General features: G+C 36.7%; 5 protein-coding genes and 2 pseudogenes across 10 annotated transcripts; 2 read left to right on the top strand and 5 right to left on the bottom strand.

Moving 5' to 3' along the window:
* Nucleotides 1–397: 397 nt before the first annotated feature.
* LOC140956662 (kiwellin-1-like) lies at nucleotides 398–937 on the bottom strand (annotated as a pseudogene).
* Nucleotides 938–2,161: 1,224 nt separating this feature from the next.
* Nucleotides 2,162–3,050, bottom strand: LOC140956661 (kiwellin-1-like). The gene has a single exon (XM_073413509.1). It carries the CDS (start codon nucleotides 2,819–2,821, stop codon nucleotides 2,255–2,257), a length of 567 nt encoding a protein of 188 aa, XP_073269610.1. The 5' UTR covers nucleotides 2,822–3,050; the 3' UTR covers nucleotides 2,162–2,254.
* Nucleotides 3,051–3,232: 182 nt separating this feature from the next.
* On the top strand, nucleotides 3,233–10,375 carry LOC140956665 (uncharacterized; annotated as a pseudogene).
* Nucleotides 3,975–7,551, bottom strand: LOC140956659 (uncharacterized). Of its 3 annotated transcripts, none has more exons than XR_012171502.1 (4): nucleotides 6,776–7,551; nucleotides 6,515–6,574; nucleotides 5,912–6,364; nucleotides 3,975–4,131 (listed from the first exon to the last, which is right to left on the bottom strand). XR_012171502.1 is itself a non-coding variant. In XM_073413505.1 (3 exons), the coding sequence occupies exons 1-3, from the start codon at nucleotides 7,232–7,234 to the stop codon at nucleotides 5,978–5,980; spliced, it is 906 nt and encodes a 301-aa protein (XP_073269606.1). In that variant the 5' UTR covers nucleotides 7,235–7,551; the 3' UTR covers nucleotides 5,751–5,977. The 3 variants fall into 3 exon arrangements, 1 of the variants encoding a protein (XP_073269606.1); XR_012171501.1 differs by lacking the exon at nucleotides 3,975–4,131 and adding an exon at nucleotides 4,140–4,277; XM_073413505.1 differs by lacking the exon at nucleotides 3,975–4,131 and having other exon boundaries at nucleotides 5,751–6,364.
* Nucleotides 10,246–11,278, bottom strand: LOC140956663 (uncharacterized). Its single transcript, XM_073413510.1, has 3 exons — nucleotides 11,124–11,278; nucleotides 10,926–10,987; nucleotides 10,246–10,617 (listed from the first exon to the last, which is right to left on the bottom strand). The coding sequence occupies exons 1-3, from the start codon at nucleotides 11,179–11,181 to the stop codon at nucleotides 10,477–10,479; spliced, it is 261 nt and encodes an 86-aa protein (XP_073269611.1). The 5' UTR covers nucleotides 11,182–11,278; the 3' UTR covers nucleotides 10,246–10,476.
* Nucleotides 11,279–11,408: 130 nt separating this feature from the next.
* On the top strand, nucleotides 11,409–18,193 carry LOC140956656 (protein pleiotropic regulatory locus 1-like). The gene is made up of 17 exons (XM_073413500.1): nucleotides 11,409–11,680; nucleotides 11,805–11,829; nucleotides 12,327–12,444; nucleotides 12,668–12,755; nucleotides 13,006–13,068; nucleotides 13,578–13,662; nucleotides 13,873–13,965; nucleotides 14,674–14,737; nucleotides 14,822–14,907; nucleotides 14,989–15,090; nucleotides 15,171–15,254; nucleotides 15,816–15,876; nucleotides 15,962–16,028; nucleotides 16,138–16,215; nucleotides 17,503–17,567; nucleotides 17,705–17,782; nucleotides 17,865–18,193. The coding sequence occupies exons 1-17, from the start codon at nucleotides 11,544–11,546 to the stop codon at nucleotides 18,035–18,037; spliced, it is 1,467 nt and encodes a 488-aa protein (XP_073269601.1). The 5' UTR covers nucleotides 11,409–11,543; the 3' UTR covers nucleotides 18,038–18,193.
* Nucleotides 18,194–18,443: 250 nt separating this feature from the next.
* On the bottom strand, nucleotides 18,444–20,959 carry LOC140956657 (riboflavin biosynthesis protein PYRD, chloroplastic-like). Of its 4 annotated transcripts, none has more exons than XM_073413502.1 (4): nucleotides 20,759–20,959; nucleotides 20,177–20,647; nucleotides 19,372–19,670; nucleotides 18,444–19,234 (listed from the first exon to the last, which is right to left on the bottom strand). In XM_073413502.1, the coding sequence occupies exons 2-4, from the start codon at nucleotides 20,549–20,551 to the stop codon at nucleotides 18,646–18,648; spliced, it is 1,263 nt and encodes a 420-aa protein (XP_073269603.1). In that variant the 5' UTR covers nucleotides 20,552–20,647; nucleotides 20,759–20,959; the 3' UTR covers nucleotides 18,444–18,645. The 4 variants fall into 4 exon arrangements, with proteins under 4 accessions (XP_073269603.1, XP_073269605.1, XP_073269602.1 ...); XM_073413504.1 differs by having other exon boundaries at nucleotides 20,177–20,444; XM_073413501.1 differs by having other exon boundaries at nucleotides 20,177–20,959.
* Between the last annotated feature and the right edge of the window lie 540 nt (nucleotides 20,960–21,499).

The raw sequence follows: 21,499 nt of genomic DNA, 5'->3' as shown, positions 1-21,499 counted from the left end.
AGATACCATCAACTCGCTAATTTTAGCTGCTGAACGTTATCAGTTATTGCAGCAAAAAGCGGTCTGATGGTTGGGTGGAATCTCTCATCTTCCGAAATAGCAAGCCAGGACTTACTGTCTAAATCTAGAAAATAAATGTAATAAAAATAAATCCCCCCGCGTTCGCTCATTTTTTTAGTTTGGCAATATTGCTGTGTAGCATGTAATTCTGCAGAATGCATAGTTCCATAGGACTACATATTCAACAAGAGTCATCTCCCGGGAAAACTAAACCATTTGGATTCCTTATTAAGAAGTGTTATATAACAAAAACATCAATACTAAAATGCACACAAACGTGCTAGAAGTACAAGACGTTTTCGAATTAAACAGTCACTTCCATATGTTTCAGAAACAAGAATCAAACCAACCAGAAGATATCCAACTCAACCCCAATCTCTTTTTGGCATGCCTAACGCCTTCCAAACTGCCCTAGAGGCATCAACAATGTTATTATGGCATGGAGGCTGGAAATCGTGCTCAGCATCACACCCAATAGTTGAGTCACATTCGTCAACCACGATAGCCTTAATTCTCCTTCCGTTATGGATTTAAGGCACCATTTCTGTTTGTTGAACCATCCTGTAGACAATGCCACCACTGGGGTGTCATTTGAGTGAAACTTGTCGTCACATTCTGATGCCCCTCCAGCACCTGGTCCAAAACCGTTGAGTGTTAAGACAGCTTTGGTACGATTGGTCACTTCAGGCGAACAATTGAATGTGGCATAAAGTTGTCTTTGTACACAGCATTCGGAATCGTTCTGTGAGTTGCATTGCCCAGGACGAGGTTTCTTGCCCCTAAGGGCTCCACTTGGTCTGCAAGGCTGAGCTTCGGTTTTGGATAAAACACAGAAAAACAGTAGGACAGTCACACTTCAGAGGAAATGTGTCTTCATTTTAATGAACTTGATAGGTATTTTTGAGATTTTGATTTGAAGAATTTGAATGAGTCGGGTACGTATTTATAGGCATGAAAGACCACCCTCTTCACTAAAGCTATGCACACCCCCACACCCACTGACCTATTCAAGGGCTTGGCTAGTGGCTCCTTGCCATTAATCTCATGTAGCATTTATATCCCTCAATTAAAAATACTCTGTGTTATTGAATAGAACTTCATTTTTGCTTTAAAGAAAAATATTTTGAAATAATTCATTGTAACTGGATTTGATTTTAAAAGGTAATATCTAAAAACGTTTAAGATTAAGAAACTTGGGTTTTAGAGAAACCAAAGAAATAATTTTTTAATATAGTAGTACTTCAACTTCCTTATAAAAAAACATCTTCAATTTGAAGTATTAATTTGTTGCCATGGAAGAATATGATCAATCCAAAAACAAATTAATTTTATACACACGAACTTTGTTTTTAGATACACACGAACTTTGTTTTTGGAAAAATATGATCAATCCAAGACACAAATTTTAATAAACGTTTATTTTTACCAGTAAGTTACTTGTGACACGTCTCACGGATCTTTATGTTTTTATAAAATGTGTTCTTAAAATATGATTTGTTTTAGTTTTATTTTCCAAATAATTTTTATTTATTGTTAAGTCATGTAAAATTTTGATAATTTGTTGTTTATTTTAAAATTTAATAATTGAAGTATATTTGAGAATGATATCAATTTTGCATCGAAAATAATATCCGTATCGATAATGTGCTACGTTGTGAGAATGATTTTTGAAAAATTAAAACATGCTACAAAGAACAAGCCTGGAATTATTGTTGCAGTGATAGAATTTAAAAAGCGGAGCGTTGAATAATTTAGCAACTTTTGAAATTCTAACTATTTCGATATTTATTATTCTAAAGTGAAACTCATAGTTTTTTATTACTTGAAAAATCTTTACATTTCCACTAAATGAACTGTGGAGTATTTTAAAATTATCAAAGACCCAGCCAAATTCCATATATATTTCAGCTTCTACTCAATTTGACAAGTTTAAAACTTTAAAAAGTCTTATACGGGCATTTGTTGGTTCTTCCTTGGCTAATTACCTCCTCTGCTCATATATTCTCTATCACCAGATTGTTGATTTAAATTTTTCAGGCAATTTTTTGAAAATGAAAAGGTAAATCTTGCAACATGAAAGCTATCAAACTTGGGTAAAACTTAAAAGAAAACTGACAATGTATATTCTTAATATGCTTCAATAGATACAATGTATATGAACAAGTATGATCACTTGCATCAAACAGAAGTGCTCCTATGCATCAGACCATGTGATATCCAACTCGCCCCAATCATCTTCTGGAACTCCCAAGGCTTTCCATACAGCCTTTGACGCATCGACAATGTTATTAGGACACGGAGGCTGATAATCGTGATCTTTATCACACCCCATCGTTGAATCGCACTCGTCAACCACCACTGCTGTCACGGTTCTGCCATTAGCACTTATCTTTATGTTGTTATGACATCTGCTGCCTCTGTTGTACCATCCGGTCGATAGAGCCACCACTGGCGTGTCGTCGGAGTGGTACTTGTTGTCACATTCAGATGGCCCTCCACCATCTCCACCTTTCTGAAAACTATTAAGGGTCAGAACGGCCTTTGTGCTTCCAGAGACGGGAGGCGAGCACTTGTAAATATTGTAGAACTCTCCTTGCTTACAGCAATCTGAGTCATTCTCCTGGTTACATTGTCCCGGAGGCGGGGTCTTCCCTTCTATTCTGCCACTTGGCTTGCATCCGTGAAGTCTAGCCTCTATGGTATAAACAGCAAGAAGTAAAAGCAGAAGAGATGAAACCATGCTCAAATTATTCGTCTTCATTGTATATTAGTGTTTAAGTTGTGTTTGAATACAGAATATTGATACAGAAAATTGGATAATCAGTCTGTGTTTATAAGCTTTATTTAGGAAAAATTCCAAGAAAGTGCTCAAAGAACAAAAACTTGTGCAAATTTACTAGTTGGTAACTGTTGTTAGGGGTTCAACACAAAAAGTGGATAGTTCTATTGACACTTCCAACCATAGGAATGTGCACTTTGCTGGTACTTAATTTGCCGCGACATTTACTCAATCTTGAACACGAAAAACTTATTATTCAACGACTCACGTCATAATCTCAAATGCCGATATAACTATTTTGGATTTAAAATTTTAAAATCCCATCAAAACATCAGATGCAAGGCAGCAACTTTGTGAAAATGATACACAATAATAAATTCAAAGAATAAAAAATTAGAAATTAATAAATATTCGTTGGGCCAAGATATAGGTCCAAAGCGTAGCTGCTATGGAATAGTGTGGAGTGCTTGAAACGCTAATCTATCAGAAAATAATTCAAAATAATTTGCACGAGCCTTGATCTGGCGTATTCAGCATTGTGAGAGTACAAATACGCAGATCCCTTCACCAAACTCTTCAGATAATTAATCGAGAATCAAGATGAACAACACAAGCTTAAGCACAGGAGTAACTCTGCTTTTACTGATACTTCTTGCTTCTTATTCCATAGAGGCTAGGATTCAGGGATGCAAGCCGAGCGGCAGAATAGAAGGGAAAAAGCCACCTCCGGGGCAATGTAACCAAGAAAATTACTCGGACTGCTGTAAGCAAGGAAAGTTCTACACGACCTACAAGTGTTCGCCTTCAGTATCTGGAAGCACAAAAGCAGTTCTAACCCTCAATAGTTTTCAGAAAGGAGGAGATGGTGGAGGACCATCGGAATGTGACAATAAGTACCACTCTGATGACACCCCAGTGGTGGCTCTATCGACCGGATGGTACAGTGAAGGCAGCAGATGCCATAACAATGTAAAGATAAGTGCTAATGGCAGAACCGTGACAGCAATGGTGGTTGATGAGTGCGATTCTACTATGGGGTGTGATGAAGATCACGATTATCAGCCTCCATGTCCTAATAACATTGTCGATGCATCAAAAGCTGTTTGGAAAGCCTTGGGAGTTCCCGAAGATGATTGGGGCGAGTTGGATATCACATGGTCTGATGCCTAGATTAGGTGCTTGTTGGTCTTTCTGAGCTTCAACTTCTAGTCTAAATATGTTTTATGTTTTCCTATGTACTACTTGTCTTCCTTTGTTGTGGTTTCGGGATGGTGTTGTTGGACGGCATATACCTGTGAAATATGAATGCTATGATTCAACAATTTACCAGAGTTTATGATATGCTGGTTTCTTGAATTTCATGATGCATCCAATTCAATTCACCAGTTTATTTATGGATCCTTTTTTTTGGGGTAGGGTTATTCATGGATCCTCAAGCCTGCGAAATTACGATACAAGAAAATGTTTATAATCACGAGGTTATACTGAAGGTGCAACTGAAAAGATGAAAAATAAATTTCAACATTTTTTAGCTAGTTTATTTCACGCTTAATCTGATCAATTCTACAACCAGACAAAATAAAAAGGACGAACATATATCAGTGTTAAGAGTTAAGACTTATTCCGACCAATGAATTCTCATTTATTTTTCTAAATTTTAAAACCAAGTTAACCGATGAGATCTCTTGTGAAATCTTGACAAAGTGTCGCTTTTACCATTACGAGAATTGAAATAAAAATTTGTGATAAAACAAGGTGACCATTCAGGACAGAACATGAGGCACGAGCTAATGTTATGGCAAAACTCAATTTTTTTGCCTAAATTTCAAGTTTCATTTGTGATATCATATATTATATAAACAGCAAAAGCAATTGCTACGCACACAAATCTATTAAGAAAATGTTCTGAAATGATTTCTTAGAGGCTTCAGCAACAAAGTCCAATGGGAACACATTCCAATTAGTTAAACCTGATTCAAAGGCAACGAAAGGATACAGATCAATTAATTTTAATCCCATTTCTTTACTAAACGCAATACCGTAGAGGTAAAGTTGATGCAAAAAATATTATACGTATATAGTCCCGTTGAAACCTCAACTGGATCATATAAGAAGCAGCCAAAAGTATAAATGAGAGCAATCCTGGCATTTTCTTGGGTTAAGCTGCAAATAAATTTTATCTCCATCTAATTAATTTTCAAGACTTCAGCTTTAACGCATAAAGGAACTGAAAATTTTTATGAATAGCTTGAGCTTTACTGTCAATCTGAACAGTTTCGAAGAAGGTGTAGATGGAGGGAAGCCATCGAATATGGTAATAAGTACCACACACCAGTCGTTGCATTATCAACTTGATGGTATAGTAGCGGAAGCAGGTGCCTCAACAATATTAGTATTAAGTGCTGAAGGCAGAAGTGTGAATGCTATGGTTGTTGACGAGTGTGATTCTTCGATGGGGTGCAATAAAAAACATGATTATCTGCCTCAGTGTGATAATAACATTGTTGATGCTTCTCAAGCTGTTTGGAGAGCCTTAGGGGTGCCTTTAGAGGACGGGGGTGATTTGGATATAACGTGGAGATGCATAGTGGAAATTATGTTTTATTTTATGTTCGTGTTAACATATATTGAGTTTAATATACAAAAGAATATAAAGACTCAGATGTAAAGTCCTAAGGAAAAATTCTGCTGTATAATAACCATGAAAGTTTTTCTCTCCTTCTCAGTATCAAAGAACATCATTCCTTCTTAAGTTTTTTACATGCCAAGACGAAATGTAGCACTCTTTACAATTGTTGAGAACATTATCTCATCATCGAATTTTTTTTATCTCTCTGTACCACAAGTGTTACTTTCGAATCCATATCCAAGTACTGTCCACATAGTGCCGAAACGTGTACAAATTCAGGAATTAGAGAACCCACTTATTCATTCAGGCAACAATCGACATGTAATCAGATAACTGTACTTGCTATTCATTTTTTGCAGCATTCAACTATACCTCTATCTCACAGCCAAATTGTGGGTGCAAAAACTGGTAAAAATGGCATCACAAAATCACAACAATTTTACCATCTAATCAGTGACAAGAATGGTGGATCTTAAATTCTTCAGCCAAAAGAGAACCCAATCAAGCAATCAGTCTGTGCATATACCGAGAAACACAGGCAATCTTTTTGTCGAACCTGTACCGTACAGAAGTTTTTGTATCTCAGCCTCCAAATCTTCTTTCGAGGGATTCTTTTTTCTTTCACTTGATCCAAGTGGTAAAATAACCTCAAATCCATCATCCAGAGGTAACCAATTGGAACCTAAAAGAGCAGTATTAGGGTCTTTGCTCTCATTGATGGATCCAGAATTGGATTTGATTTCGACAGTAGATGTTAATGAGGTCATTGGTGTGGACGGTATCGGCAATAGGAGGGCTGCTGAAGTGGAGGCGGCGATGATTTGGTTAACTGAACAGCTTTTCCTGCCATGTGATGATGAGCTTGATCCACTGGAACTGTTGTATGGTTTGAAGATCTATTTGCAAGGAAATTGCAAAAGTATTAGAAATCACACAATAAATCTTGTGGTACGAAGACGTACGATTCAACAGTTGGCCAATATGGATGATATAATATTATGCAAGAAAAGTAAAGCAAAACGAGAAAAAGAATGTATCTTTCATACCTCAAGCTTGTTTTTGTCAGAGAAACGAGGAGGACGCAGCTCCTCCTTGCCGTGTGCAAACTGTTGCAATCCAAAGGTGAAGTCAATAAAGCAATTTACTCAGCGATTCCTAAATAACACATTTAGCCATATATGTTGATAGGAAGCAGTGAGCTTTTCGGTGCTTTTCCTCTCAAATCATAAGCAACGACTTTACCTTTACCCATTGCAAATATTGAAAGAAAACAAGAATCAAACTTTTGATAGAGAGAGGTAGTTGACCTGGCATTTGGAACCAAAGCGGCATATGGCAGAATCCTTCCAATGACGGCAAATATCCGCTTTGTTGGAATTCTCATTCTCAGCTGCGACACCACCTGGCTGTGACGAAGTAGAATTCAAATTCAATTTCAATAATGTCAGAGCTGACCTTACTCTCGCTGGGCCACATTTATTGGATTTTGGCACCGGAATTCCATCCATAACGAGAACATCCTCCTCGACCTTCAGAGGCGTAGCGAACACCGGTGAGGATGGGACAGTGGTGGCGCCGAGCGCCGGAGCTGCGGAGCATAGGTACTTCATCAGTGGAGTTGGAGAATCCGAACTGTCAGATGCGTACGGATCGAAAATGGGACTCAGAGGCGAGTGGTGGAAGCAGCGACCGGAGACATTGATCGGCGAGATGACGCCGTCCAATGATTTCAGTTTCGGAACTTTGAAATCGCGCTGATTTTCCATGGAAATGCTCTGCAATTGAGCATAGCAAACTCAGGAAGAGTAAAGTATGTCGTTCGTTCTCTTTGCTGAATTCTGACAATTATAAGTTCCATGCAGGGAACTTCAAATATAACCCTAATCTCCATAAACAAAAAACCGCGTTTGGACAAGAAATCTAAGAGAGGAGAATATAACGAGGGCTGGTTTCATTTTGTGCTCCCTCACTTCCAAGATTAACTCTATTTGCTCCTAGCTGGGATGACATGGTACGACGGGTGCGGAATCACGAGGTGATCGATTTGATGACTTGATTTGTAATATTACATTCGTATCTCGAATTTACCCGAACGACCTCGAGTTTCCGAGATTAAAGAAGAGTACATTTTTATTATGGAATTAAAAAGTAAGATTAAGGGTAATCTTGACGATTTGTAATGTAGCATGTAAATAATTCAAAGACATTGTTTTGGGTGAACTTTAATTTTTATAACTAAATTTTTATTGATGATACAAATATTGTTATTTAAAATGTAAAAAGATTTCTTCAAGGTGACAACTGGGAGAGTCTAAACTTTAGTGGTGGAAACAACATGTCATGCTCAAAATCAGCGGACGTTCACTCAAGGAGACATAGAAAACCCATTAAAGATTGTCGGCAAAAAAATAAATAAACATAAAACTTATCTGTTTGTTCTAGGACATCACTGTCTCGAAACTACAATGGACTATAAATTTTGCTGGTAGAGACACTGAAGTACAAGAGTAGACGTAATAAAATAGCATACGTAGCTTAACCAACACGGCTTAGAAACTTTGGAGGAAAAAATGTTCCGACTCCTTCAATAGAGTACCAAAGTCGCAGCTAATTAAATTTACAAAAATAGGAAATTATAAGTTGTGAGCGTTGAACACTTTCTCGGCTTTCTATAGGGAACGGCTTGTATAAACAGGTTACTTCATCCTACTCCACATCCAATATCTAGTAACCCGAAGTGATATGAAGAACTTGGGAATTGCAGCTCTTCTTCTTCTGTTGGTTCTCCTTGCTTTTCTTTCCGTAGAGGCTAGACTTCAAGGATGCAAACCAAGTGGCAAAATAGAAGGAAGAAAGCCACCTCCAGGGCAATGTAATCGAGAAAACGACTCGGACTGCTGTAAGCAGGGAAAGTTTTATACCACATACAAATGTTCTCCCCCGGTGTCTGGAAGCACCAAAGCAGCCCTGACACTCAACAGTTTCCAGAAAGGTGGAGATGGTGGTGGACCATCGGAATGTGACAACCAATACCATTCTGATGACAAGCCAGTTGTTGCACTATCGACGGGATGGTACAATGGAGGAAGCAGATGCCTGAACAATATAAAGATAAGTGCCAATGGTAGAACCGTAACAGCTATGGTTGTTGACGAGTGTGATTCCACAATGGGATGTGATGGAGACCATGATTATCAGCCTCCGTGTGCTAATAACATAGTCGATGCATCAAAAGCTGTCTGGGAAGCCTTGGGGGTGCCAGAAGGCAATTGGGGCTATTTGGACATTACTTGGTCTGATGCCTAGACAAAAGAATTATGTTTTTAAGTGGTGTTGTATATATGTTGTGCGCGTAAAGCTTGTACAGTAGCCAGGCATCCTTGAAAACCAAACTTATGTACATCATATTTCTTATAAAGAAAATACTACTACGGTTCTCCTTGTACAAAAGAAGATTTCATAGATAAAGACAACCAATAACCTCATGCAATACACGCCTTTAAAAAGAAAATCTTAAAGGTAACTAGGGCGTCGTAAGAAATTGAGTCACAGCTTCATGAAAGGTCATATTTGATATGAATATATTAAATGATCAAACAGTAGCTCATATGTACAAAATACAAGTCTGAAACAGATAGCACCTCAGCCAACTAACACCAAAATAATAAGACTTTTATTGTGTGTTTGATAGGCGAATAAAATGTTGAGAGAAATATGAAAACAATGTAATTATATTTTCTCATTATTAGATTACTGACTAGATACGTCAATATATAGCCTGAGTATTTTCTTTTCTAAGGAGTTTACAAGGATATCAGCTTCCTGCTCCCTATTTGGACTTAGGAAGGGGACAGCTCCAGAGTCAATCTCATGCTTAACCATTACTTGGAACTGGTGCAAATGCTTCTTGCAGATTTACCACCGATATAAAGCCTCACAGGTTCCAAGTATGGAAAAGTAAGGTTCTTTAGGTGTCTCTCAAATAAGTTCCCATGTACTCCACGAGAACTGCACATATTCTACTTACTGCATCGCTACTTGGAGCAACAACTGATTGCTTTCTGCTCCATGTTTATCCCTCACTTTGTGAAATGCCGTAGTATGAATTTGCTACCTTCAACCATTCCAATCCATTGTGCATTGGTACATCCGTTTACCATCTTGGTATAAAATTTTCTCGAGTAGTATTCCTCTGTATGGAGAACTTGCAAATATCTTAAAACTTGGTTGGCTACCTATAAATGCCGCTCGGTAGGAAATTCAAGAAAGTGATTCAAGACCTGTAAGTTGTTTATGCCGGGATGCTACTTTTTTTTTACCTTTTAGTATCACTTGTTGAAATCTCACTTTAAATTGATCGGCTGTCCTCATTTACGATGACGGCTACATTGATCAATGAATTACTCTGTTATCTGTTAAGAGGTATAGGAATTATAGTATTTCATCATAAAAGATCCGATGAGCTTAGATGTGTATTAACGTGTTTCGTTAGCATTATTGAATTGATAATTGCTGCTGATTTTAGGTTAAACAGTATCATAGACGTGTCTTTGGATTTTCTAGGTCTCATACTCTCATTCTCTTATATAATGATTGAAGTTCAGTGTTGTAAGAAACAATAGAATGGAGAAACAAATTCCTTTATGTGGTTCGCTGGCTCGCTGCATCATGCACTAGGTCTTTATGGCCAACTGCCACCAAATTTTGGACCAACTAATTTCCAGTCAGAGGTTAAATTTCTCCCAACAGAACAATGATTTATCTCCAAAGGAAACAATTAAACAGAAAGTATATGTAATTTCCATACCTGACAAAAGTAAAGAAAAGTTCTTCCAAAGAACCTTAACTTCCACCCAAAAGATGTCCATATTAATAGTTAATCTAAATTAAATTTTCATAATGTGAAAGCAAGATGAACAACCCATGCTCCAAGAAACAAACACCACTGACTCAATGAAAGAACGATGATTTTTCATTTCCCATTCGACGAATTTCCTAGATAATAACCTCAGTTGTCGATCTCCATTGCTTGGGCAGCTTTAGCTTTCTCCAATGGCGTCACTTTCGTTTTCAACTTTGTTTTCAACTTTTTCTTGCCAACTTGAAATCCACTCCCACCTTTCTTCTTCTTACTGCTGGAACCATCAACCTAATCATGACACAAATCAAGTTCTTTTTCATCATATGTCATCCCAAGTATTCAAAACAATGAAAATTACAATCCCAATAAGCACTTAAACAAGGGAACACTGAGTCGAGATGCAAAAGTTGCAATTTTTCTTTTTTCAAAAAATAGGGATTGAAATTTTGAAACTTCTCGCATAGCTGATAGCCCCTTAATTCCAATGGATTAGCGAAGCAAAACAATCAAACATATAGAACAGATAATTCCCTCCATATATTATATCGAGCAGAAATCGGAAAAAAAAAACAAAAATAAAAGAAAAAGCACTTTACCTTCATCTTGTTTTTCCTGGCATGAAGCTTCTTCTCCCTCTTCTCCTTCTCTTCTTTCTCTTCTGTTTGCTCCACCAACTTCAAGCAGTCAGGATAAAGTTCAAAGCAATAGTATCCAAAAAATTGCACACCAAAGTATACAAAATAACAGTATATCAGGCAATTACATTCATTTAAGTCTATGGCAACACTACTCACTTCTTAGTTCGTATTCGTGCAGCCTTTTTCTTCGAGCAAGATCATTCTTCTTCGACATTTTCTCCCCGAGGCTTGTTAATACAAACCCTCACTTTAGATTAGGGGTTAGGGTTTAATAAGAAAAATTATTATCGTTATGGGTAAAACGACGACGTGCTCTGATTTTTCTCGCCGAGTAATTAAAAATGGAAAGCCCCGAATCGCCATTATGGACTCAGTTCATACTGGGCCCATTTAGAAGCAATTGGACTCTACGAGTCGCTTATATCCAATTGGATGATTATTTATAAACCACAACGGCCCACGTCGCCAGTCAGCCACCGCCTCCGCCCTTTTTCGGCGGAGCTACGTTCTCACGCTTGAGCAGTGTATTTACTCCTCTAGGCTTTCCTTTCTCCTCTGCACGCAGTCACATATCGAATGCCGGGGCCAACAATGGAAGCGGAACTTCCTGTGGAGCCGCAATCGCTTAAGAAGCTGGGCTTCAAGTCTTTGAAGCGAGCGCTTGACCTATTCTCTCCCCTTCATGGACAATTTCCTCCACCGGATCCAGAAAGGTTTTTTAAAAGCTCATTCTAGGAAATCTTTCTTTAATTTTATCGTGTTTTGATTATAGGCTTACTTGGTGATTACTGATGCTTACGTGATCTTTTTAATCCCCGTTTCTTTTCTGGTTTGCAGCAAGAAGATTCGAGTTAGCCACAAGGTTAGTGCCTTTTTTTCTTGGAAAATGGAATTTCAGATTATGTAAACATATCCAGTAAATTGCACGACTGTGAGGAATTTTGAATTAATGGTGCGGGAAGAAGAAAAAGTTGATGGCTTCAAGTAACATAGGTAAGTATGTGGGGCGACCCAGTTCGAATGGTTTTCCCTTCACTTACCAGTATTATGTGCATGCATTTTAATGGGCCCTGTAATATGAGCACAGGTCATATTAGCTCATTTCTAAGTCACTCTTTACGATGCCTAGATTTTCAACAATATTAGGCCATAATTTCAAGAAGAGAGGCTAAATCCGAAAAAAATCCCCTTTTAGTTAGAGCCACTCAAATATAACAGACAATCCATATTATTTGGCCAGCTGATGTGGGACGTAACAGTTTGTATAATATGTGGAATATTTACTTCATGATGTTCACTTATAAGTGTGTTATTATATCCTTTATATTGAATGATGAAGAAGTTTTCTGATAATTTTAGTTAAATACCGAGTATGGAGGGCTCAAAGGCATGGAATCTGAACGTCCTGGTGATTTGCCAGTAGCAAAAACTGAACTACAGAAAGTTCTTGCTCCTTCCATTGCCCTAACACTTCCAGGTATACCCTTTTTGGGTTTCCGAAGTTCCATCAGTGGTATTGTTTCATAAAAATTCCCAGTCAATCACACAAATAAATATATTAGTGCCAAATCATGTTCTTTGGTGGCACTTGACAAAGCTATAGTCATCTTTGGTGTCTATTTTAGAAAGATAAACATACATGACAGTCACTAAGAATTTGTTTCTTCTTAGTTAACAATGAATATGTATTCTTCATGCAGGTCCTGAAAGATCAAATGATATCCAGCAGGGAGGGTCCCAGACTGATTTGGCGATTAGTTCAGCTGCGCAACCCAGGGGCCAGTCTGTGTCAGTTTATTTTCCCTTTTTTCTGTTGGAAGATTGTGTCACATCAGACTAGTTATCTTAATTGTCATCCAGATATTAAATACTTTTCGGGGGAAATAGTGGTAAAAGATGTGAAATGTCACAATGTATGCATACCGGCTGCATCTCTGGAACACCGGACATTTTAGATCTTATTTTCACATGATTATGCATGATTGACTGATTGTATAACACCTTATTCTATTTATTCAAGATGAATTGTTTTGTGCAGAACTGACGTTGGTTTTCAAGGCAGGAGTGCAGCAGTCGTCCCTTCTCATGGTTCATCTGAAAGGTATCTTTATTGGTTTCTTTCTTGAAGTTTACAGTTTGCATTCTTACCTGACTATAAATGTCTTTTTTTAAGGTGGAGGAATCTTGCCCTATATTTTTTATTCGTTTACTTAGTTCTATAGTGCTTACTCTCCATGCATGCAAATAGTTATTTTTACTGTGTTATTCACCAATCTGAAATCCCTAACCAAAGAAAAATATGATGTTCTTAGCGAATGGGTTCTTCACCAGTTTCATCAAGTGTTATCTGTTCACCTTTTGCTACTCTATACAAAAAGGTAGGATTAGCTCTCTTGCAGCTAGCCGTTGTTTGAGCTCGACATTTGACATATTGTCGACTGGAAAATAGTTTAATCTTCGTCTCTTTGCATATCATGTATGCACAGAATAATTGTTTTTTTAACCTCTCTATCTTTATTCTTTCGAGTATTGGGATTATTGATGGTAAGGATAATGGTAGCTGTTGAGATCCTGTCTGACAATGAACCATTGCTTGCTTGTGCCTGGCAGGAATCTTTCAACATCAGCCATTATGGAAAGAATTCCAAGTAGATGGCCTCGCCCTATATGGCGGGCTCCATGGAAGAATTACAGGGTAAGAAGATTCTCTGAGCTAATAAGAAAGTTGTTCCAGAACTTGAAAAGATGATAATGTTTTAACTATGAATATTCTACTACTACTACTACTACTACTACTACTACTACTACTAGTATTATNCAGACTCTGGCTGCATAGGTTATCAGTGGCTTATTTAATCCCTCCTTATGTTCCTTTATCTTTACCTTCCAAACTCTGGCTGCATAGGTTATCAGTGGCCATTTGGGATGGGTGCGGTCCGTCGCAGTTGACCCGAGCAACACTTGGTTTTGTACTGGATCTGCTGATCGAACAATCAAGGTTAGATATTGACATTCTTCTTTTCTCGGATGCAGCTCACGCATTTTCTGAAATGGAGAAAATGGAGGGGGGTATGGAAAAAATCCACTTGTGAATGATTAATGTAACTCTTGTCTGATATGGAACTTCAAGTTCTAAATATTTATTGATCATCTCTTACTATATTATTAAAAATGTGACTATTATAGTAATACTTTTGGTAGGTTAGTATATCAACTTACTTATTACAAAAGCAACCCTTATTTTTAAGTAATTTACTATTTATTTCATGTATATCTTAACCCACATAAAACTTAAAAGATTGAGAAAACCGGCTATACAATCCTTAATTGGTGGACAAAATATTTTTGACTGAGTAATTAATTTTTCACACAGCACAATGTGCGTGCCAACACTACTGTTTTAGTTTAATTGGCATGCAAGTACTAAGTTAGATGAGAAGAATGTTGAAATTGCAGCGGCTCTCTGGGATTATTTCTTCGACCAAGTTCTCCCTGCCTATGAACGATGATTTGTGGGGAACTTGATAGATGCTTTTTTATATATATATATCTTTTGCCAGAAATTGATCTTGGATATGATTTATTATAATTTTAAACCAGTATAATTTGTTTTGGTTTCTTTAGAATCACTAACATTCGATATTTCTGTTTTTTTGTTCATCCTTCGTTTTGTGTCATCAGAAGTTTCTTTTTTTGTTGCATCTAGATATGGGATTTAGCAAGTGGGAGGCTGAAACTTACACTTACTGGTCACATAGATCAAGTGCGAGGTAGTTTATTTTCTAGGTCTGTCGAACTCTTATTTTTTGAATTAGATTACAGTATGTGCATACATTAACCAATTTTTCTTCCAGGTCTGGCTGTTAGTACCAAGCACACTTACATGTTCTCTGCTGGTGATGACAAATTAGTTAAATGTTGGGATCTAGAGCAGAACAAGGCTGGTGACATATCACCATATCTGTTTTCGTTTAGGTGGTTATATCTGTGCATGCAGTAACACTTTCCACTCTCTCTTCAGGTCATTCGTTCCTATCATGGTCATCTGAGCGGTGTTTATTGCCTGGCTCTCCATCCAACCATTGACATTTTACTTACTGGAGGCCGAGATTCTGTGTGTCGGGTATGGATGAAGTTGTATAAATGCCACCTGTCTGCATGCGTATTTTAGGTTCAGACTAATTTGTTTTATGATAATTCTAGGTGTGGGATATTCGCAGCAAAATGCAAATTCATGCGCTCTCTGGACATGAGAATACAGTTTGTTCAGTTTTCACAAGACCTACGGTGAGTGCTTATCAAGCATAGGTTTTCTTCTGCTTAATTGAAACATGATGTGGTGATGCTGGGATGCATCTGATTAGTCTTTTGAATTTGTATTAATCAATTTTCAGGAAGCAGAGTGTCTATAATTTATTTAAAAGGGAAAAAATGGTTTATGCCTGCGCTGGTTCATTTTAAAGATACTGTATATTGCACAGTTTATTGGTTTTTACTACTATTTAATAGGGAATCCGATCGCTAGAAATGATGCATAATGCTATTTTATCTTGTACCAAAAGATGTTTAGAAATCTACACGTGTGTACATCTAAGAAGTTAGTAAATGCTAACATAGCAATCAGTGTTGTATTCCTTTAGTTCAAAAACACTGTGAATCCACAAACTCTTTCTTCTGTGTAGACACTTTTTTCCCATTTTGAAACTTTACCCCTATACTACTAATAGGAATAATGATTTTTACATAGATTAAGTGCTGTGCAAAGTGAGGTTTCGACTTGCTTTTAGTATTATTCTTATTATTTTTTATCTTGTGATCAAATCTCATTAGTGTAGCTTGAATTTGCAGGATCCACAAGTAATCACTGGTTCTCATGATTCAACAATAAAGTTCTGGGACCTTCGATATGGTAACATGTTATGAATATTCATTTCGCGGTTCATTATTAAATCTCAATTTCTCTCTTTGAAGGTCCAAGTTTTTGTTCCTTCCAGGTAAAACTATGTTAACTCTCACACACCATAAAAAATCTGTGCGTGCAATGGCTCCACATCCCAAGGAGTAAGTGTCTTATTTTTGCATTGCATCTCAAATTGGAAATAAATATTTGATATATGAATTGTACTTTATTCATTGTCATTAGCTCAGTTGATTTCGCCACAATTTGCAGGGATTGTTTTGTATCTGCGTCAGCTGAGAACATAAAAAAATTCAAACTTCCGAAAGGAGAATTTATGCACAACATGCTGTGAGTTTTATCGACTTTGCCACATCTGATATATGATTGTAGGAATTGTATGATATTCTGTTCAGTACTTTTCCATGCTTTTATTTTTTAGCATCGCAAATGTTACTATTTTTGTTTAACATAAAGTTGTTTTGATGTGTTTAGTTTAATAAGCATGGAATACTACATTGGTTCGTTTGGGAGGAAGATTGTTTTGTTTTCTTGTTTCTGCTTGTTGAAGAAATTATTTTTCTAATTTTTGTGAAATAAATTATAGGTTTCTTTTGGGAGTCAAAATTTTGGAAACCGAAACAAGTGTTTGTTTGGGATAAATACTTAGTGATTGAGATTATTGAAACGGACATAATGAAGGCGCCTTTTTGTGTTATTTTAATTTAGATAAAAATAACTAATTATTTGTTTAATTATTAAAGTAGTAAAATATCATAAAGGTTTGAAAACTAATAAATTTTTAATAGCAAAAGCTTGTAGTTATAGTTTATACGATAGAAAAATATAGTTTGAATTGTGAAATTATTAAATATTAAAATTAGAAAATGGATGTGAGGTAGTTAAATTAAAGTAAATAAAAGAGGGAGAAATTTTGTTGTGTGAATGATAAAAAGGTATTTGATTTTGTACAAACAATTAAAAAAACAGTCAGAAACAGGGGGGAAGTAGTTTCTAATTATTGATTCTACCAAAGCAGATGCTACTAAACAGGACTATTTTACCTGCTTTTGTTACCGAGGCTTCCAAGCAGGACCGGTAAATAATAGCACACAATGTGTAGGTGAAGCCTTACTGATATTTAGTCTAGCGAGATGGGGTTGTGACTTGTGATAATTTTAACAGAAGTCAATCATGGGTTTGTTCTGATTGATGTTAATGTGGTATCACCATTTTCTCATATACAGTGGTCTGTGCACACAGATACGACCCTCTTATTTTAGGCCTCTTTTTCTACACTTCGAACATGGATTATTGTATGGACCTGATTTTTTTAGCACTTGGATGCATAACATCAATTTGACATGCTGCACGGACATTATTCTACTTCTTAGGAACATATGCATGACTAGGAGTAGATAATCTCGTTCATCATGCACAATATATATTCTGGCTCAGATTTTTTATTCTGATTTGAGGAGTTTGGCATGACTCTTCTTTCATAAACTTGGAATAGCTATTGGTCTGCGACTATGAACTTTGCTTTGTTTTCCCCGGTTTGTCTTCATCCATATTTAGGAAAAAAAATCTTTTCCAAAATCTTGTTACTATAGCTGACACCATGATTTTATCATACAGCTCTCAACAAAAAACCATTATTAATGCAGCTGCTGTCAACGAAGAAGGTGTACTAGTCACAGCTGGTGAGTTTTATCGTATCTCTCTCCTGGCTGTCACTTTATCTCCTCTCTTTGGGCCTTTTCTCTTTTCTTGGAATTATATATTTCTTGTACCATGATTTTAATATTTCTCATCATTCTTCTGGTTTCTTTTGTCAAAGGTGACAACGGAAGCATGTGGTTCTGGGACTGGAACAGCGGTCACAATTTTCAGCAGGCTCAAACAATCGTGCAACCTGGTATTTAACCATGAAATCGAGCTATTTCCTCGTCGTTTCCTCTTAGAGGGTCCATATAAACACGGTGATTTCATTATGTCAGGATCACTGGACAGTGAAGCAGGCATATACGCTCTCACATATGATGTAACTGGTTCAAGGCTTATCAGTTGTGAGGCTGATAAGACTATCAAGATGTGGAAAGAGGATGAAAGTGCCACACCAGAATCTCATCCTCTTCATTTTAAGCCACCAAAAGATATCAGACGATTCTAATGTTTTGGATTTCGTTCTTGAAAAATGAAAACGCACTCTGATGTATGATTTTGTGAGTCTAATCATACTTTCTGCACTGGTATTGTTATTGCCATTAAATTCAACTTTGTGAGATAACAAGATGCACGGGAAGTTTTGAGAAGGTTACTTACTCCATCCAGGGATTTTAGCTGTTGCTTCAAAGGTGCAGATGGATGTACGAGGATCGTTCAATAAAAAAATGGGAAGTACTTAGGAATTCTTATGTAGATGATTTGTGGTGTTTGATACGAGAAAATCAAAATTTTAAGAAATTAAAAGAATTTTTTTCAAGAACGAAAATGTTGTTTATGAACGAAATAAATAAATAATCAATTTCTTCCACTTGCATCAACAAAGTAGTGCATGCATAGATATCGAAATCATATATTGTTACGACTACTTTTCTATATCAGAGATCATATCTATCGTGCGGTAGATGTTATTACCTCACAAAGCATGATTATAAAAAGATCATGTTTGGATATTCCAAAATCCAAAGGCCATGAAAAATATGGCTAATACTATCCCGGTATGTTACTCTGCAATTAAGCGATGTAAAAACTTAGTTTTGACTTCTACATGCAATTTCAACAAAAATATCCCTCAACTATAAGACTTCCACCGGAGATTCTTGACGTCAAATTCTTAACCCTTGTTTTCATATTCGCAAAGCTTAATGTTTTAACTGCACTTCCATCCCAAATCGGCAAGACCTCCACCACCACTTTCTGGAACAAATCTTTATCGAAACCTTCTTTCAGTATATCCTCAAAATCAACATAGTCTCCCATTAAATCAAGTAAAACGCTACATAATCCTTTTCTCTTGCAATGTTCAAGAATTTCAGCTAAAGTCATTTTATCAGAAAGAGTCCTCTGAACACCTTCTTGGCCATTTCCCAGCTCTTTTTCAGTGATGATTATTACTTTTGAAGCAGCATCAGTAGTAAGATCAGGAATCTGAATTAGGGAATTTGCAGATTTTGATAACACTATTGTAAGAGGTTGATTTGCCCCCAGTTCACTAGACACGGGAAACACTAACTTGTTGGCTAGAGCAGTAGAAGAGAGTATGACCGCATCATATTCTTGCAACAATTTTGAGTAATATCCACCACGTTCCATAGCATTTTCACCAAGCTGATTTAGCAAATTTCCGCCAAGTGACAAGGAATACCTGTTAAAAAAAGAATCAATATTGAGGAAAATCGACAATCAATTATGGAATCCACCAAAAGAAGTTCGATCAAAAGTCAACCAAAGTAACGTTTTTTTTAAGATCAAGAAGCAACATAGGCCAGAAAAAGTAAGTACCTCAGAGTAACGAAGGGTTTTCCAGTCAGCATTTGATGAATGTAGGCTTCATTAAGCTTTTTGCATAGTTCTTCCTCGACTCCTACAATCACTTCAATACCGGCATCTTGTAGTCTTTTAACGCCCGCGGAAGCCACAATCGGATTTGGATCCACCATACCAACCACCACTTTTTTCACTTTGGATTTAATTAGTGCTTCGGTGCATGGAGGAGTTCTTCCATAATGGTTACATGGCTCCAAACTCACATATGCAATACCATTTTCCGCCAAATCCCCAGCATCTCTGAGCGCAAAAACCTATGCCCTTAATGAAAGTATTGATCAGAATCTTTGTTTCCTCGTCTTTATCACTAACAAGTCGCTATAATTAAGTATTTCCATGGAAAAAGGCGGCTATTTTTCAGTTAAATTATAAGATGTTCCTAATTTTTCTTGAACCGAGTGATACCCATTGTTGAATTTACATATGAAAGATAACATATTTCTCCATCATACTCATTCAGAATTGAAGAGATCACGTCCCAATAGCTCTTCGTGTAAACAACAAAAAAGAGAGAACTGAGTAGCATAGTTATGAAACGGAGTTGAACTAGACTACTGTCCATGTCTATCCAAAGCTTCCCGGAAACAAACAAACAGCACTCCAAAAATGCTCCTGGTGAATGATAACTGTTTCAAGAGACAACTTACAAGAAATCACACGTTTACATCACCCACAGAACCACGTAAAACCATTTTAAAAAAAACAGTCATAAAGAAATTCATGTAAAACTCATTCGGAGAGGATTCAAAATCCGATTTACCTCGGCATGAGGTTGGCCAGCTTTTGGGTGGAAACCTTCACCAATTATTTTTCCATCTCTAACAATTACACATCCAACCATCGGGTTAGGACTTGTACACCCAATTGCCTTTCTCGCAACCCCCACACATCTCCTCATATAATAATCATCATCGCACTTCTGTTCTTGATTTAGTTCTTGTTTTATCTGAGATATTCCTCTCCTGAGTACAGCCAAGCTACCTCCATATCTTGAAATAATGCCTGATTCAGACACCCTTTGGGCTGAACTGCACAACCCATATTTCAAGTTGGGTGAGAACACCAATTTGTTCTGCTGGATTATTGGTGGGTTGTAGCGAATGTGGTTGAGAAAAAAAATTGTTTGGGTATACATATTAGGCGTCAGCGAGGAAATGAAATATGTTCAACAGGATGAACTTGTACATCTCCATTCTCCAGTTGCAGGGTGGATGAATTTACATATTCATCGCTGAAACGGATAAAGATCGGATTGTGGAGAAAATTGCTCGAAACTATTAATTAATCAATAAACATAAACCAATGCAACACACTATGAATGAAATCGATTTTGAGGCATCACCTGAAAGAAACCAATCGAATGGAGGCAACAAATCGAGGGACTCGAACCAGCTATGGGCGTTGCTAGGTGAAATCGAGGGACTCGAACCAAAAGAAAAAAATTAGCAATCTTCGTCCTTACAACCTTCAGTAATCAACCGGTCATGGATGCTGTGTGGAAGAAATGGGAAAGAACGATTTGACGTTTGAGAAATGAGAATCGTCTTAAGTCTTAACCATCAAAGCCCAATATTCGGGTTAACATTAGTCGGGTTTGGGTAGTGTTTTATCCGATTTACCCGAATAGTTATTAGTAGGAATGTTCAAGTACGGTTTGTTTTCATTTTATATAAAAATTTGAACCAACAACATTTTATCAATTTTATAAAATTTCAAACTATACCAAATCATGAAATTTTTGTAACCAAACAAACTCAAATAATGAATTTTGGTTTGATTTGACTTGATTTGGATGATTAATTTTAAGTTTTGAGTTTAACAGTGAATTAGTGGAAGATATATTGTAATTTGAAAAAGTAGCGATCGAAAACAGAAATTAAGTAAATCTCTTATTTGATTGTAAAATAATTATAAGTAAATATCATTTATTAAAATACTTATGAAGTTACAAAATTGTGCAACTTATAAAAAAATCTAGACATTTAAGGAGAACTAAAATCTACAATAAATAAATTTTCAATGTAATTGGACAGTTACAAAACTCATTAATAATATAATAGAAATTAAAAATCAAATAAAATAT

The sequence above is a fragment of the Primulina huaijiensis genome, chromosome 14 (genome assembly GCF_012295235.1).
Source record: "Primulina huaijiensis isolate GDHJ02 chromosome 14, ASM1229523v2, whole genome shotgun sequence".
Classification (NCBI taxonomy): domain Eukaryota; kingdom Viridiplantae; phylum Streptophyta; class Magnoliopsida; order Lamiales; family Gesneriaceae; genus Primulina; species Primulina huaijiensis.
The sequence above is the reverse complement of the archived record's forward strand: the minus strand, read 5'-3'. Positions and strand labels throughout refer to the sequence as shown.